This window comes from Salvelinus fontinalis, chromosome 26 (assembly GCF_029448725.1).
Source record: "Salvelinus fontinalis isolate EN_2023a chromosome 26, ASM2944872v1, whole genome shotgun sequence".
NCBI classification, from domain to species: Eukaryota; Metazoa; Chordata; class Actinopteri; order Salmoniformes; family Salmonidae; genus Salvelinus; species Salvelinus fontinalis.
In genome coordinates, this window is record NC_074690.1 from 29639946 (window position 1) to 29659095 (window position 19150).

At 43.3% G+C, this 19150-nt stretch overlaps 1 protein-coding gene across 2 annotated transcripts in view; it reads left to right on the forward strand.

The window, feature by feature from the left end:
* Positions 1–3419: 3419 nt before the first annotated feature.
* The window catches only part of LOC129824078 (contactin-associated protein-like 2), a 65135-nt gene continuing 49404 nt past the window's right edge, over positions 3420–19150 (forward strand). The window contains exons 1-5 of one of the 2 annotated variants that reach the window (XM_055883388.1): positions 3570–3649; positions 5546–5763; positions 13624–13734; positions 16442–16635; positions 17826–17973. In XM_055883388.1, the coding sequence (XP_055739363.1) occupies positions 5550–5763; positions 13624–13734; positions 16442–16635; positions 17826–17973 (667 nt within the window). In that variant the 5' untranslated portion in view covers positions 3570–3649; positions 5546–5549. Of the gene's footprint in view, positions 3650–5545; positions 5764–13623; positions 13735–16441; positions 16636–17825; positions 17974–19150 lie in introns of both variants that reach the window. The other variant, XM_055883389.1, reaches the window with a different exon arrangement.

Below are 19150 nucleotides of genomic sequence, written 5' to 3' on the forward strand. Positions count from 1 at the left end.
GTTTTCTGTATTATTTTGTTCAGGTCAGGGTGTGACGAGGGTGGATATGATTGTTTTGTATTGTCTAGAGTTTTTGTAAGTCTAGGTGTGTGTGTGTAGTCTAGGCATATGTAGGTCTATGGTGGCCTAGATTGGTTCCCAATCAGAGGCAGATGTTTATTGTTGTCTCTGATTGGGGATCCTATTTAGGTTGCCATTTTTCAGTTTGGTTTGTGGGTTATTGTCTATGTGATGTTGCATGTCTGCACTCAGTGTTTATAGCGGTCACGTTCGTTTTGTTGTTTTGTATTTAGTTTGTTCAGTATATTTCTTTATTAAAATAAGTATGTATTATAATCCCGCTGCGCCTTGGTCTCCTCTCTACGACGTTCGTGACAGAATAACCCACCAAACAAGGACCAAGCAGCGTGAAAAAAAGGAACAGCGCTTAATAGGGAAATGGACCTGGGAGGAGATATTAGATGGAGCAGGACTCTGGACACAGCCGGGGGAGTATCGCCTTTCTGAAGAAGAGATAGAGGCAGCGAAAGCAGAAAGGCGATACTACGAGGAGAAGTGCCGGAGAATAGAGGAACGGCGACGAGATGAGGAAACACGGCTTGCACGGAAGCCCGAGAGGCAGCCCAATAAAAAAAATTTTTTTTGGGGGGGGGGGGGGCACACGGGGAGATTGGAGTCAGGTAGGAGACCGTGGGGAGCATGTAACTGGTCAGGCACCGTGTTATGCAGAGATGCGCACGGTTTCTCCAGTTCGCATTCTTAGCCCGGTGCGCTCTATTCCAGCTCCTCGCGTTTGCCGGGCTAGAATGGGCATCCAGCCAGGACATATTGAGCCAGCTCTATGTTCTGGATCACCAATGCGTGTCCACGGTCCAGTGTATCCTGTTCCCCCTCCCCACACTCGCCTTGAGGTGCGTGTCCTCAGCCCGGTACCACCAGTTCCGGCACCTTGCACCAGGCCTCCAGTGCGCCTCCAGAGTCCAGTACGTCCTGTTCCTCATCCCCGCACTCGCCCTGAGGTGCGTGCCCCCAGCCCGGTACCACCAGTTCCGGCACCACGCACCAGGCCTCCAGTGCACCTCCAGAGTCCAGTACGCCCTGTTCCTGCTCCTCGCACTCGCGCTAAGGTGCGTGTCCCCAGCCCGGGACCTCCAGTGATGATCCATGGCAAGAAGCATCCAGTGATGATACATGGCATGAAGCCTCCAGTGATGATCCATGGCAAGAAGCCTCCAGTGATGATCCATGGCAAGAAGCCTCCAGTGATGATCCATGGCACGAAGCCTCCAGTGATGATCCATGGCAAGAAGCCTCCAGTGATGATCCATGGCACGAAGCCTCCAGTGATGATCCATGGCAAGAAGCCTCCAGTGATGATCCATGGCACGAAGCCTCCAGTGATGATCCATGGCAAGAAGCCTCCAGTGATAATCCATGGCAAGAAGCCTCCATTGATGATCCATGGCAAGAAGCCTCCAGTGATGATCCATGGCAAGAAGCCTCCAGTGATGATCCATGGCACGAAGCCTCCAGTGATGATCCATGGCAAGAAGCCTCCAGTGATGATCCATGGCACGAAGCCTCCAGTGATGATCCATGGCACGAAGTCTCCAGTCATGATCCATGGCACAAAGCCTCCAGTGAGGAGTCATGGCACGAAGCCTCCAACAAAGGCTGCCAGTACGGAGCCTCCAGCGACGCCCTCCAGTCCGGAGCCTCCAGAAACGTTCTCCAGTCCGGAGCCTCCAGCGACGCCCTCCAGTACAGAGCCTCCAGCGTCGCCCGTCAGTCCGGACCCGCCAGAGTCGCCCTCCTGTCCGGAGCCGCCAGTCGCCCTCCTGTCCGGAGCCGCCAGAGTCGCCCTCCTGTCCGGAGCCGCCAGCGACGATCCCCAGCCCGAGGCCTCCAGCGACGGTCCCCAGCCCAGAACATCCGGCGATGATCCACGCAGTGAGGGTCCCCAGCCTGGGGCCTACGGCGAGGATCCGCAGTCCAGAGCCCCCGGCGATGATCCACGGGTCAGTGCTACAATTGAGGACTCAGTGTAAAGAAGGAGGGAGGCGTCCAGATCCAGAGCCGCCACCGAGGGTAGATTCCCACCCGGACCCTCCCCTATAAGTTCAGGTTTGCGGTCGGGAGTCCACACCTTTGGGGGGGATACTATCACACCCTGACCTTAGTATTCTATGTTTTCTGTATTAGTTTGGTCAGGTCAGGGTGTGACGAGGGTGGATATGATTGTTTTGTATTGTCTAGGGTGTTTGTATGTCTAGGTGTGTGTATAGTCTAGGCATATGTAGGTCTATGGTGGCCTAGATTGGTTCCCAATCAGAGGCAGCTGTTTATTGTTGTCTCTGATTGGGGATCCTATTTAGGTTGCCATTTCCAGTTTGGTTTGTGGGTTATTGTCTATGTGATGTTGCATGTCTGCACTCAGTGTTTATAGTGGTCACGTTCGTTTTGTTGTTTTGTATTTAGTTTGTTCAGTATATTTCTTTATTAAAATAAGTATGTATTATAATCACGCTGTGCCTTGGTCTCCTCTCTACGACGTTCGTGACAAACAGTGAAGAGGCGACTCCGGGATGCTGGCCTTCTTGGCAGAGTTGCAAAGAAAAAGCCCTTTCTCCGACTGGCCATTAAAAATAAAATATTAAGATGGACAAAAGAACACAGACACTGGACAGAGGAACTCTGCCTAGATGTTCAGCATCCTGGAGTTGCCTCTTCACTGTTGATGTTGAGACATTTATAAGTGACCCCAAACTGTATGTTTATCTTTGATGATGTTAAATGGCATTATGCTTATCCATGTAATTCCAATCATAACTGTTTTATTAACATTATTATTCTCCTGGCCAAATATTATATTCACAAATGTAAATGGGGTGGAAAAATGTCTTATTTTGTATTTTTTTTCATTGAACTGTTACAATTGTATAAATCTCTCAAACTTGTGAAACTTAAAAAGTTGGAAAAATTATTAGAAGTCATGTCTCTGAATGTCTGTTAATGTCTCTCTGCCTTGTCACATATTATTGATATCCTGAATTAATCTTTTGTTTGGGGTGGGGCTTGCCTGGTGTTCTATTATTACATTGTTTTCATTGTATTCACAGGAGTGTCGCTGTATTGATGTGTGTTATTGTTATTATTGCTACAATATATATTTTTATTTTTTATATATAAATAAATGTTTGGTGGACCATACCATCATCACAGAAATATAGGGGAACGGCAAGGCAATTTCCAATTCAGCACTTGGCAGCGATTCTTCTGTATGTCCTATCATAATTATAAAGATAGTATCCGACAATGCCGTTAGATGTAATTGGGCAGTGCGTTCAAAAAACTGTTTTGTTAGGTGACACTAAGAAGTAGCGAATATTGCGCACCGGCATGTGAGCTAGCCGCTTGGTAGCAGCCACTTTCTATATAGCTAATAAACCATTATCTGGATAGCTGTCTTCAGCTTGCTTCCGCCTGTAGAGGCGGGTTATGAAACATCCATAGGCAACGGAAAACACAACTTGCCAAAATTTGCTTTGTTTCAAGCTTTAATTAAAGATGCTTCCGGGAAAGGAGCTAACGTTACTGCTCTGGATCTTCAGTCGCTTCAGCAGCCTCAGCGCAGCATCTTCAGCATCCCGTAAGTAGGCTATTAACACACACTGTAGCCTATATGGTATGCGCTTAGCTACGTTGCTTTGTGCTCTTCTTGTTCAGGACCAGGGCATTGCAGACTAAGTGTTATGCGTCAAAGTGTCCACCACTTCGGCATCATACCTGCTTAGAAGACATGGCAGTATAATAATTACCGGTGTTTTCAGTAATATAGAATCGTATGTTATTGTATTTATTAAGGGGGGGGGGGGGGGGGGGGCTATGCTGTTTATAAGCTACCTATGACCTGCCTCCTTGTTTCGCTCATAGCCTAGAGATCCTAGAGGATGCTAAATGGCAGGCTACAGTAGGCTATAAGCTACGTTTGGTGTCAAAATTATTTATCATTGATAGATGTTTCTGCCACTTTGTTTCTGTAAAGTGCGGTTCTTATTACAGCGCACTGCAGGATTGTTTCTTTTTTGAAATGAAGACAAATTCGAGTCTCCGAAAAGTTTAATTAAAAATGTAATTATAACAGGCTAGATTAGGACGCCTACTGTGTTCTTATATAATTGATGAGTGTACATGAATTAGCTTGAATCAATAGGCTATGATTGATATTATCATCATACATGTTTTTAGGAAGTAGGTGTTCATGCTTTGCTCTTTATGTTACCCTGTTAAACACAGGACTGAAACAGATGTAGTGATGGCTGGAAGAGAGTACTGGTCTCATGTGACAGGCACTTTAAATGTCTCTGTTAAACATTAAGACCTGTTGACCTGCAAGCAAAGTCATTATTTAATATATATATACAGTACCACTCAAAAGTGTGGACATCTACTCAATCCAGGGTTTTTCTTTATTTTTTACTGTTTTCTACATTGTAGAATAATAGTGAAGACATCACAACTACGAAATAACACATATGGAATCATGTAGTAACCAAAAAAGTGTTAAACAAATCTTAATATATTTTAGATTTGAGATTCTTCAAAGTAGCCACCCTTTGCCTTGATGACAGTTTTGCACACTATTGGCATTCTCTCAACCAGCTTCATGAGGTAGTCACCTGGAAAGCATTTAAATGAACAGGTGTGCCTTGTTAAAAGTTCATTTGTGGAATTGCTTTCCTTAATGTGTTTGAGACAATCAGTTGTGTTGTGAGAATGTAGAGGCGGTATACAGAAGATAGCCCTATTTGGTAAAAGACCAAGTCCATATTATGGCAAGAACAGCTCAAATAAGCAAAAAGGAACGACAGTCCGTCATTACTTTAAGACATGAAGGTCAGTCAATGTGGAAAATGTCAAGAACTTTCAACGTTTCTTCAAGTGCAGTCTCAAAAACCATCAAGTTCTGTTGTGAAACTGGCTCTCATGAGGACTGCCACAGGAAAGGAAGACCCAGAGTTACCTCTACTGCAGAGGATAAGTTCATTAAAGTTAACTGCCCCTCAGATTGCAGCCCAAATAAATGTTTCACAGAGTTCAAGTAACAGACACATCTCAACATCAACTGTTCACAGGAGACTTTGTGAATCAGGCCTTCATGGTTGAATTGCTGCAACAATAAAAAAAACACTACTAAAGGACACCAATAAGAAGAAGAGACTTCCTTGGGCCAAGAAACACGAGCAATGTACATTAGACTGATGGAAATCTGTCCTTTGGTCTGATGAGACCAAATTTGAGATTTTTGGTTCCAACGGCTGTGTCTTTGTGAGACGCAGATTAGGTGAACGGATGATCTCTGCATGTGTGGTTCCCACAGTGAAGAATGGAGGAGGAGGTGTGGGGGTGCTTTGCTGGTGACACTGTCAGTGATTTATTTAGAATTCAAGACACACTTAACCAGCATGGCTACCACATAATTCTGCAGCGATACACCATCCCATCTGGTTTGCGCTTAGTGGGACTATCATTTGTTTTTCAACAGGACAATGACCCAACACACCTCCAGGTTGTATATGGGCTATTTGACCAAGAAGGAGAGTGATGGAGTGCTGCATCAGATGACCTGGCCACCACAATCACCCGACCTCAACCCAGTTGAGATTTTTTGGGATGAGTTGGACCGCAGAGTGAAGGAAAAGCAGGCAACAAGTGCTCAGCATATGTGGGAACTCCTTCAAGACTGTTGGAAAAGCATTCCAGGTGTGTCCAAACTTTTGACTGGTACTGTATATTGTGTGTATACGTGTCATTCACGTGTACATGTATGTGTGCAAGAGAGACATTGCGATACCCTGAAATGCCTTGAGATGAGTCCCAGGACAGAAGTAAATAAACAACAAACTGAAATAAAACTAAGAAAGGAGATAATTCACACAGAATCAGGACTATTTGTCATTATATTTGTCTATTCAGCTATTTTTAAGAGACAATACATAGTGGCAAACTATCTGATAATTGTAAGTGGCTTATGGAAAATTGAGAAAAACATGGACTACACCAAGACTCAGTGAGCACAGCCTGACCAATGACCATTTTGACTGGCCTTCACAGACAGACTTGACTGCAGGCTGTGCTCACTGAGGATGAGTGACATACTAACACACTCATACTAACACTGTGGGGAAACTATTCCTTGAGGTTCAAAGAGTGAGAGATACAGGGGGAGAGAGGCAGAAGGAGAGTTTGTGCTTTTGTGTCAGAGGTTTGTATTTAACATATCTACTGAACACATTATTGAATTGTTTTCCTCCTGCCTGCACTGACCTTTCACTACTTGTATGAGTGGAGAGGCAGAGATTTAGATTCAGGTTTAATGGGGTTTTATTTCAGCTTTCTGAATGTCTCAGATCAGATTAAGCTGTAAACCTCTTGGTTACCTTATCTACATATTTATACTGTGTGTTAGACTAGCTTAACAATGAAAGCCAAATGGTGAACTACTATGGAAATATTATTGGATTTCTATTGTAGCAGGTTCCCTGACCGATTATCAAGTTATGTATGTGACTTACCTGGTTAAATAAAGGATTATAAATTAAAACCAGATTAGTGCTTTTGATAATGCCATGTGTCAATGACAACCAAAGCCAGGGACCCATCAGTCTTGACTTCTGTTGATGTCTCTGTGTTGACCTTTGTGATCTATAGTTACCTCTGGGACATAAAGACAGACTCATTGTGGTCAAGGGGCTTTGTGCCACATTTGTGCCTCAATGATTTTATACAGTGTAAAAAAAGTGTAAAAGTTATTGATCATTATAAACTGGGTGGTTAGAGAATGCTGATTGGCTGACAGCCGTGGTATATCAGACTGTATACCCCGAGTAAGGCAAAATATTTATTTTTACTGCTCTAATTATGTTGGTAACCAGTTTATAATACCAATAAGGCACCTCAAGGGTTTGTGGTATATGGCCAATATATCAAGGCTAAGAGTTGTATCCAGGCACTCCGCTTTGTGTCGTGCGTAAGAACAGCCCTTAGCTGTGGTACAGTATATAGGCCATGTACCACACCCCCTCGGGCCTTGTTGTTTAAATATAACAGGCGTTTTAAAGATCGTTTTAAAGATCACGTGTGAAATTGAAGCTTAGAATGAATCACTTAATTCATGAGAGTCAATTGACTTTCCCTGGCTAAAGGATTTAGATAAATCAAACTCTGAGTAATGCAATTTGACCCACTAAAAGGAAATACATTTGAAAAATGAACCCAGTCAATCCTCACTAAAGTAGCTCAGAGACCTGCATGGAGAAGCCATAGGGAATAGACCAAAAACAAATCAGGTCTCTCTGTAGTTCACCAAACTAACTTTAAAAACAGACTCATCATGCACATTTGGAGCATAATGCACTGTAATATAAACATTTGGCACAATAGAAAGAGGCCTATTACTATGTGTGAAAGAGAGACTACCCCTTACAAATGCTGTACGGATTTTCAATTCTGCTCTGGTGACTCTAAACAACAAAATGTTTCCAATAATATTGAACTGGAGCTGCTGCCAGGGTCATGTAAGTAGGGAAATAATGATTGCGTCTCCAGATAGTAATCTTGCTGCATATCCCCCTGTTTGAGAAGGAACCTCTGGGTTGGTGTTTTTTTGTTAGGCAAATGAGAAAGCTCATTAAGATTCTGGACACCTGCCATCCTGATTTGTCAAACCATGTGACGCCCTTACCGTGACCCTCCCCCTATTCTACAGGCTCCTCCTTTTGTCCACTCCTGATGGACACCTCCAGAACAAAGACCTGCCCAAAATCAGACCCCAGAATATCAAAATCACAACCAACCACACCATATCTCTGATAAAATGTTGGGCTGTTTTTTTGCCACAGTCACTGGTGTTGCACATATGGTGACAGCTTGGCCCCTATACGTGCTTATCTGAAGTGATTCCGCATTTATCCTATGTTGTTTGCAGTTGAATTGGGATGTGAGGTGAAAATAGTAGGAAACACACTCCCAGTCCCAATGTCTTGCCATGGCTGATTGCCGGTCATAACTCTCTGCGTGTGATTGTGAGGGGAATCTATGGGGTTTCTGAGTCCCAGAAAGAGCAGATTATAAAGGAAGCACTCGTTCACTCGCTTTCAGGCAGCAGACCTCCCCCGTGGATCACTAGCTTTTGACAGAACATGTTCTCATTCAAAATCAGTATTCATTTGTGAGCGCCGCGGGCAGATGCTGTGTTCAGTCTGATTGGGTCGAACAAAGAGAGGGAGCTGAGGAGGGAGCCATTCAAAGCCTAGCTCAGTCATTACCACTTGAATGGGGATGGGTTTGAGAGGCATAATTGACAGCGTTCATAACAAAAGTAATCACAACATTTGGAGAGTCAGTCAGTCCGACTCTCAAGATTACTCCCAACCCTGGAATCAGAGATTAAAATCATATAACATTCTAACAACGTCATCATTTTAGGAGGTAACATTTTTTCCTGTTCATTGTTATTAGCTGAAGTTGAGTTAGCTAAATATTGGAAATCAAATAGCTTTGTTTACCACAAAAGCTTCAGGGGCTTAACTTAAAGCCTGCTGCTCTTGTGAATGGAGTGATCCAAAACATGGTTTTGTATGAAATCTATTATTAAATAAAGCATGCACAATACATGCACACTGATGTAGTCCCATATTGTATTTTGAGCTTCGTTCTGTATTAAACCGGATCCTGTTTGAAACATGGTGTTTATGCTATGTGGGGATAGTTGAGTGTGTTTGAGTTTGGCCCCATTGCCTCTAAATTAAGGAGGTCCGTATGGGACTAACCCTGTCTCTGACACAGATCTTTAGGCACAGAACTCTGTTTAAATCATCTGCTCTGGTTTACTGTTAAAGAACCTGTCTTATTCATTAATCCTTGTCCCCTTTTTATTGCACATTTAAACTGAATGTTTTTCATAGATGTAGCAGCAGTATGGTGGTATAATGTATTATTGTTAAATGATGCATACAGATAATTGTATGAGAAGATGGCGTTAAGAGTTTGAATTCATTTCAGAGTTCAGATCTAGTATGGGATGGGGTGGGCTTTTTTTTTTTTTTTTTAAACAAAACATCTTTAATTGAGCTTGCAAGACATATCCCTGAGGAGACTTCAGACTGTACTGCAGCTCTCAGATGCAATAGCAAACATTCCCGGGATTTAAGATACTTACTACATAAAAATATGACTACTTGGTGTGACCTATGTCATATTCCTCTATTGGAATTAGCTTTTTGATGAACCTCTCCTCGTATTCATTCAGACTCATGTTCACTGATATCATATCTCCCCTGGCATTACGTTCAACCAGGAGTTCATATTAGGTTTAAACCCACCCAATTTATGTCTGCGATTATAATATCATTATTTCCCTGGTTATTCCAGTTCTTAGATGCCAATGTTATTGATCAATGTCACATCTTTCTCTGGCAGAATATTATATGTAATGACCTGTGATTTGGATGAAGAGTTTCCCTCTCAAATTATCATAAGGATGCCACACCAAAGACTGTAGGCAGGGATAAATAACTATATAGCAGTTACAGATGTAACAAATGCATTACCACGTAAAAAAAAAAAAACGATGTCCTGTGTCTGAATTGGCAATGATCAAGTGCTGTATGTGCGTCTAGCAGTGTGGTAGTAAGAGGCAGCTTCATGAGAGTTATTTAAACACTCAAAAAGCCTCAAATATCCATTTGCTATGAAGGACAGGAGGAGGTGGAGCGAGCGTGTTTAATTTTATGCTTGGCTACTCTCTCCGCAAATCTCTCAGGGAAGGCTTCTAAGAGCTTGTTGCTTTTGTTAATACTAATCTAAAGGCAAGGAAATGTAAAAAAAAAAAAAATAAAAAAAAGTCAATTTGACTCGCATGTAAAACATGTAATTTGAAGCAGAATTGCTTCTCCGTGAATAAGAATTAGTCAAATTCTGATTTGCTACCACATCACACAATTTTTCTCCCTGTTCTCTGATGTTTTAATGTGTTCTACAATACAGTTCAACATTCAAACATCCCTCTATCAAACTTCCTAGTGGAGTAAATGATTTAGCTTCTTTAATTTTCCACTCAGAGGGATCAGACTTGGTGCTCAATGAGTAGTGGGCAATTCATTGTCACAGCAGAATGAAAGTACAGTAATGGTCGGAATGAGAATAATTATTCTTAGAGCTTCATTTGCTGATAGAGTGAAGTAAAACTGTTCCAACTAACACTTTATTTTTCTACTATTAGATTAATCCTGTGAGCAAGTGTCCTTGCGACACTCATACATAACGTCCTTGGCTTTTCAGGGACCTACTGTTTAGTATTGTCGGCACGTGTGGTGTCACAGAGCCATTCACTTATTAGTGTCTAAGAATAACAGGAGAAGAGAAGGACAGAAGCCTATAGACAGCAAATTTCTTCAAATTTTCTCTCAATCTCTCTCTCTCACTCACTCACTCACTCACTCACTCACTCACTCACTCACTCACTCACTCACTCACTCACTCACTCACTCACTCACTCACTCACTCACTCCTGTCTCTAACATTGGAGGTGACAAAACATGCCATTCCATTAGTTTAAGGTCCGGTCATGCTCCAATAACAGCTCGGCTTCAGCCAAGGCTCAGGCTGTGCTAATAAGTCCCAGAAAGCCAGAATCTCCACAGTGGCAGATTGAATCTAACCCATTACTTGTGTGTTCCGGTGTGAGGCCAGCAAGCAGACTGATTAACATGCCACACTTCTCAGTGTAGTAGCGACTCTGCCATTGTGTCACTGACCTTAGCGCAGCAAATTAAAGGAGCATGGTGGACCAAATTCATTAGCCTATCCCCATCAACATTGAGTTGCCTATTTAGGAGGCTTCCAGTTCTAAATTACTTTATGAAATGAAAAAATGACATATCTGGCTGTAGGCCTCAGGCCTAACTCGATGACAGCTAGTAGGCGTGTGGTGGTAGTCACCAGTAACCACATTACCACTGCTCAATGAGGTAGCGCTTTTCCACCCACTGACGTTCTGTGTAAATAGATATGGTATTATGGGCCTAGTTCCATGGCATGTAACTATAACAAACTGCCTACCGGTATTCTCTGCTAAAACACAACTCAGCAGCCCATGTACTGTTAGACAAGAAATTAGCAATTAGGTAAAGGTGCCGATGTACAGAATAACCAGCTCCCATTTTCCAACATTAGCTCCCCTCTAGTCATTGTGCTCAATTAATTTGTTTTGGTGTAACCCCAATGTTTGTTGATGTTGTGCTGCGGTAGCCTCAAGGCTCCTGGAATGATTGTCACTGCATTTAAGGAAAATGTGTAGGGCCAGTCCTAGACATGAGATGAGTGGGCCTTGCTGTAGCTGATGATATCGAAGGTCTTCGTGCTCTTAACGGAAATTAGGCTATCACAGGAGACTGCACTCAGGCGCTATTGCCAAATCAATAACGTCAGGAGTTCTAGGCTCATCCCACAGCTACAGTAGATACACAGCAGTGAGAAATGAGTTGTCAGCTTTTCTAAGCCATGCCTTTATGCACTGAGGAATTCATCTGGTTCACTTAATGTATGTTTTTAACCATCAGGGACAATCTCACTACAATAAACGATCATGATGCAAAGCTCGACTCGGCAAAGGTGTGTGTGTGTGTGTGTGTGTGTGTGTGTGTGTGTGTGTGTGTGTGTGTGTGTGTGTGTGTGTGTGTGTGTGTGTGTGTGTTTCAAGTTTCATGTTTTAATGTCACATGCACAAGTACAGTGAAATGCCTTTCTTGCAAGCGCAAACCCCAACAATAGAGTAATCAGTAACAATGGAATACAAAAAATAACAAGATAGAACAAAAACCCACAATATATAAAAATAAGAACTAAGAAATTAAGAACACGATAAAGTAAGTAAGTATATACAGTACCAGTCAAAAGTTTGGACACACCTAATCATTCCAGGGTTTTTCTTTATTTTTACTATTTTCTTTATTGTAGAATAATAGTGAAGACATCAACACTATGAAATAACACATATGTAATCACGTAGTAACCAAAAAAGTGTTAAACAAATCAAAATATATTTTAAATTTGATATTCTTCAAAGTAGCACACATCAACACTCAGCAGATGACAAATCTGGTGTGAAGAAAACATCCTAATGCCACAGCTACAGTATCGTGATTAACGTTCTCCTTGCACTTTCAAGTGCTTCTATCAAAAAGTTGTTGACAAAATGTGTTTTGGAAAGAAGGGGGTTATTTTCTGGCAATGTTTTTCAACTCCCTTGGAGACCAAAGTTTTCATACACCAAGAATTGTCTGATTTCTTTGGTCTTAGAAAGTGTTTGTTGCATTGATACCTTATTTTCTGTTGTGAGGCGCTACATTCCCTCTTCACCTGTCAAAATACAAAGAGCAAATTACTTGTTTGTTTGTTCTTTCATGTTTCCATCAAATAGCAAGCGTTCCTTCTTTGTCAGTCAGGGCAGACAGGTTGATAGAAGCAATTTTCTGTTAAATGTTATTTGAGGCAAATGAAGGGATAGTAACAAACAATCTATGTAACTCAGTAGGTACTCAGCTGTCCAGCAACATTAATAATATAAGCGATTCAGTTCCCCACAATACCAGTTGGTCCATGTTTACTGGTCATTTCATAGTCTGTGATTGCACAGGGAAATATTGACACAATTCCTGCATGTTATCTACCAAGCATTTGGTTGGGTGTATAGGGAAACCTCAGGAATTGTTATACAGAGGAGTTATACAGCTAGTTCTTCTAGATCAAGTTAGCAGGTAGGAGGTAGCTACATCATAAAAGGTAGTGAGGGCACTGTGTAACCTTTCCTGAAGTCCACACAGTTGTTTTTGAAGTCTATAAAAATGTATCTGGCTCATGGCTACAGATTCAAGAGTGCTAATTGACTTTTGGAAATGATGTTGACCTCCTCAGTTCCATTTAAACATGAGTGGTGCGTGTTGATTTGGAGGCCTCTAGTTAATTAGATTGTAGAGAGTGTGAAGAGAGTTTTGAAATGCAGCCCCGAATTCTAACCCTTGACCTCTGTAGCCAAGCAAGACTGAGTCATCAGCACAAATTGCGATAAGAGTCTGGTGGAGTCTATGGAAAGTTATTCATTAAGATTGAGTGTGTCTATCAATCAAGATCAAAAGTGTCTACCAGGAACATAACAGGCTGAAGGTTAGATGCTAAGCTATTCATGTATTGCTATTGATGTGTTCAATAATAACCAAAATGGTCAGGAAACCAGACAGAAATTGGCCTTGCCATATTCTTTGGACAGACATATTGTACTTATATTGAATGGCATTTGGCTTCCAATCATTACCACCAAGGAACTGCTATTGAAAAGGGTGTGAATGGGAAGACGTCTCATGGACGTCTCTCATAATGTCTCTCCAATACATATACTGCTCTCTGTCTATGTTTGAGCAGTATATGAAGTAATGTAAAATACAATTATAAGGAAGAAAATAACACTGAATCAAATAAATTGTTACAACATGCTGAAGTGTCATTTTATGGGACGATGACTCATTCTTCCCTTGTCTGTATCTTGTGTTTTGTGTTGCCCTCCAGGGAAATGTGATGAAGCGTTGGCCACACCACTCTCCCAGGCTGCTTTCACCAGCTCTTCAGTGTACTCCAGTGGATATGGGGCTGGATATGCAAAGCTCAACAGGAGAGGAGGTATTCACAACTAAAACCCTAAGCTTTTATTCTGATCATCTCTGGTGATTATTTTAAGCCGCAGTCTCATTCACTTCACTCACATATTGTTTGCCACATAGGAGCAGAGGATACTGATGTTTCTAAACTCAGCAAAAAAAGAAACGTCCTCTCACTGTCAACTGCATTTATTTTCAGCAAACTTAACGTGTAAATATTTGTATGAACATAATAAGATTCAACAACTGAGACATAAACTGAACAAGTTCTACAGACATGTGACTAACAGAAATTGAATAATGTGTCCCTGAACAAAGGGGAGTCAAAATCAAAAGTAACAGTCAGTATCTGGTGTGGCCACCAGCTGCATTAAGTACTGCAGTGCATCTACTCCTCATGGACTGCACCAGATTTGCCCGTTCTTGCTGTGAGATGTTACTCCACTCTTCCACCGAGGCACCTGTAAGTTCCCGGACATTTCTGGGGGGAATGGCCCTAGCCCTCACCCTCTGATCCAACCGGTCCCTGACGTGCTCAATGGGATTGAGATCCGGGCTCTTCGCTGGCCATGGCAGAACACTGACATTCCTGTCTTGCTGGAAATCACGCACAGAACGAGCAGTATGGCTGGTGGCATTGTCATGCTGGAGGGTCATGTCAGGATGATCCTGCAGGAAGAGTACCACATGAGGGAGAAGGATGTCTTCCCTGTAACGCACAGCATTGAGATTGCCTGCAATGACAACAAGCTCAGTCCGATGGTGCTGTGACACACCGCCCCAGACCATGACGGACCCTCCACCTCCAAATCGATCCCACTCCAGAAGCCTCGGTGTAACGCTCATTCCTTTGATGCAAAACGCAAATCAGACCATCACCCAAAACCACAAAACCGCGACTCGTCAGTGAAGAGCACTTTTTGCCAGTCCTGTCTCGTCCAGCGACGGTGGCTTTGTGCCCATAGGCAACGTTGTTGCCGGTGATGTCTGGTGAGGACCTGCCTTACAACAGGCCTACAAGCCCTCAGTCCAGCCTCTCTCAGCCTATTTCGGACAGTCTGAGCACTGATGGAGGGATTGTGCGTTCCTGGTGTAACTCGGGCAGTTGTTGTTGCCATCCTGTACTTGTCCCGCAGGTGTGATGTTCGGATGTTCCGATCCTGTGCAGGTGTTGTTACACGTGGCCTGCCACTGCGAGGATGATCAGCTGTCCGTCCTGTCTCCCTGTAGCGCTGTCTTAGGCGTCTCACAGTGCGGACATTGCAATTTATTGCCCTGGCCACATCTGCAGTCCTCATGCCTCCTTACAGCATGCCTAAGGCACGTTCACGCAGATGAGCAGGGACCCTGGGCATCTTTCTTTTGGTGTTTTTAAGTAGAAAGGCCTTATCTTGGTATCATATAGGAGGCCGTTCACCCCGCTGTCATCCAGAAGGCGAGGTCAGTACAGGTGCATCAAAGCTGGGACCGAGAGACTGAAGAACAGCTTCTATCTCAAGGCCATCAGACTGTTAAACTGCCATCACTAACATTGAGTGGCTGCTGCCAACATACTGACTCAAATCTCTAGCCACTTTAATATTTTAAAATTGAATGTAATAAATGTATCACTAGATAATTTAAACATTGCCACTTTATATAATGTTTACATACCCTACATTACTCATATCATATGTATATACTGTACTCTATACCATCTACTGCATCTTGCCTATGCCGTTCGTCCATCGCTCATCCATATATTTTTATGTACATATTCTTATTCATTCCTTTACACTTGTGTGTATAAGGTAGTTGTTGTGAAATTGTTAGATTACTTGTTAGATATTACTGCATGGTCGGAACTAGAAGCACAAGCATTTCGCTACACTCGCATTAACATCTGCTAACCATGTGTATGTGACAAATAAAATTTGATTTGATTTAGTGTTCTAAGTGACCTTAATTGTGACCTTAATTGCCTACCGTCTGTAAGCTGTTAGTGTCTTAATGACCGCTCCACAGGTGCATGTTCATAAGTTGTTTATGGTTCATTGAACAAGCATGGGACCCTTTACTATGAAGATATGTGAAGTTATTTGGATTTTCTACGAATTATCTTTGAAAGATAGGGTCCTGAAAAAGGGACGTTTCTTTTTTTTCCGAGTTTATGTTAAATAGTTTAAGTTTTGGGGCCTCCCGGGTGGCACAGTGGTCTAGGGCACTGCAACACAGCGCTAGCTGTGCCATCAGAGTCTCTGGGTTCGCGCCCAGGCTTTGTCGCAGCCGGCCGCGACCGGGGGGTCCGTGGGGCGATGCACAATTGGCCTAGCGTTGTCCGGGTTAGGGAGGGTTTGGCCGGTAGGGATATCCTTGTCTCATCGCGCTTCAGCGACTCCTGTGGCGGGCCGGGCGCAGTGCGCGCTAACCAAGGCGGGCGGGTGCACGGTGTTTCCTCCGACACATTGGTGCGGCTGGCTTCCGGGTTGGAGGAGCGCTGTGTTAAGAAGCAGTGCGGCTTGGTTGGGTTGTGCTTCGAAGGACGCATGACTTTCGACCTTCGTCTCTCCCGAGCTTTGTACGGGAGTTGTAGCGATAAGGGGATAAAATTTATTTAAAAATAATATATATAATAATAATAGTTTAAGATTTGTGTGTGGAAGATACATGCAAATAAAATGTTTTGCAAGTAGGTTAGAGTTGGCTATACAAGGTTATGGAGCTGGTTTAATTGTCTCTCTCAACCCTAGGTGCTGGAGGCTGGTCTCCTGTGGACACTGATCATTACCAGTGGCTGCAGGTGGACCTGGGAACCAGGAAGCAGGTCACCTCCATCGCCACACAGGGCAGGTACAGCAGCTCTGATTGGACAATGCAATACAGACTCCTGTACAGTGACACAGGAAGGAACTGGAGACCATATCTGCAAGATGGCAACATATGGGTGAGTCTGATTTGAACCAAGTGAAATAACAACGTTTTTAGTTTAAAGGGAGAGTCGCATCTGTCCTTTCAAATTAGTCCATCAGACATTGATGATGTGTCAAAAGTATGTGGACAACCCTTCAAATTAGTGGATTTGTCTATTTCAGCCACACCCGCTGCTGACAGGTGAATAAAATTGAGCACACAGCCATGCAATTCCCATAGTCAAACATTGGTAGTAGAATGGCCTTACTGAAGAGCTCAGTGATTTTCAACATGGCACCGTCATAGAATGCCACCTTTCCAACAGGTCAGTTCGTCAAGTTTCTGCCCTGCTAGAGCTGCCCTGGTCAACTGTAAGTGCTATTCTTGTGAAGTGAAAATGTCTTGGAGCAACGACTCAGCCATGGTAAGCCGCACAAGATCACAGAACGGCTGTCCTCGGTTACAACACTCACTACTGAGTTCCAAACTGCCACTGGAAGTAACGTCAGCGCAAGAACTGTTCATCGGGAGCTTCATGAAATGGGTTTCCATGGCCGAGCAGCCTAAGACCACCATGCGCAATGCCAAGCTCCGGCTGGAGTGGTGTAAAGCCCACTACCATTGAACTCTGGAGGAGTGGAAACGTGTCCTCTGGAGTGATGAATCACGCTTCACCATCTGGCAGTCCAAAGGACAAATCTGGGTTTGGTGGATGCTAGGAGAAAGCTAACTGCCCCAATGCATAGTGCCAACCGTAAGGTTTGGTGGTGGAGGAATAATAGTCTGGGTCTGTTTTTCATGGTTCGGGCTAGGCCCCCCTCCCTAAATCTACAGCGTACAATGACATTCTAGACGATTCTGTGCGTCCAACTTTGTGGCAACAGTTTGGGTAAGGCCCTTTTCTGTTTCAGCTTGACAATGCCCCCGTGCACAAAGCAAGGTCCATACAGAAATGGTTTGTCGAGATCGGTGTGGAAGAACTTGACTGGCCTGCACAGAGCCCTGATCTCAACCCCATCAAACACCTTTGGGATGAATTGGAACGCAGAGTGCAAGCCAGGCCTAATCGCCCAACATCAGTCCGCAACCTCACTAATGCTCTTGTAGCTGAATTGAAGCAAGTCCACATACTTTTGGCCATGTAGTGTACCTACTCATTAAAAAATGAAAAGTTAGGCTTCAGGATATGGAACCTAAATATCCTGTTTTTGTTTGCTTGCCCAGGCATTTTCTGGCAACTCCAACAGTGAGAGTGTGGTCCGCCATGATCTGCAGCATGCAATCATAACGCGCTACGTGCGCATCATCCCACTGGAGTGGAGCGAAGAGGGGAGGATCGGCCTGCGAGTGGAGGTCTATGGCTGTTCTTACTGTGAGTGAATAGCAAACATCCATGCACAATCTCATGCTACTGTATTAGTTTATTGCAATCCTTTATTAACCAGAGAAATGGAACATGGAATCTCTGAACAAGGAACATGGAACAAGGAATCTCTGAACAAGGAGCATGGAACAAGGAATCTCTTTGAAAAGTGACTTTATTGCGTGCAGTTCGGATCATTTCTGTATGAAGAAAATATTAGAATAATCAGGTGTTGGCCAAAATGGGCTTAATTAATATGTAAGACTGAAGGTTTAATTATCTTGGTATCATATGTCATATTTGTCAGGGGAGCGTATTAATATGCTCAGTAAAATACATTAATTGAGTTGAAATAATTAGATTACTGCTCTCCATGCCAACAGCCAAATTCACAGCTACAGGTTTTTGATAGAGTAGGAGATAGAGAACAGTAGTTTACCTTGGCTGGTTTCTGTTGTTACCATGTACCGCAGAAAAACAAGCTTGACTGATCAATTCCCTCCTTCAAAGCTTGCGCATGCCACGCTTTAAAATGTCACCAGCCACACAACCCTTTGCTGTATCCATCCTATGCTGTATTACACACTGTTGAATCTGATAGACAGGAAAAACTGACCGTGAGAAACTTGTTTGCCCTAGTCCTTGACCAGTCCAGTTCCCTGTGGCACTTTTCCTTACTTACTGCATATACTCCATCCACAACCCTAAGATTGAACAGCAAATAGATGTAACCGAGCAGGGCCCTCTCCTGCCATCTCACCGATGGGGCTGGCTTACAGGACTGTCAGTGTTCTGAGCCCCCTGACCGGTTAAATCAGGGTAAAAAGATGAAAGCACCTTTGAAAGGAGAGAGTTGCCGCAGGGTGATATCACAATGCCGCCATGCTGCTGTCTAGGCACGTAAGCTGGCACATCTCAACAGACAGAATAGTCTTTGCAGCCAGGGTTATATGTCTTAGAGCATTTGAGTCATTTCTCCCTCAGTTGTTCTGTTCCTTCAATTATAAAAAGAGAAATACGTATAAGCTGCCTCACTTTTTTTACATTGCTTGTGATTGCAGTAGGTGATCTCTAAAGGACTTGTTTTTTCTTCTATACACCCCTCTAACACATCCTGTTAAAATCCTTGACATAGGACAGTAGAGGTAATTGAGGGGATATTAAGCTCTGTATCCTTTATCACCAT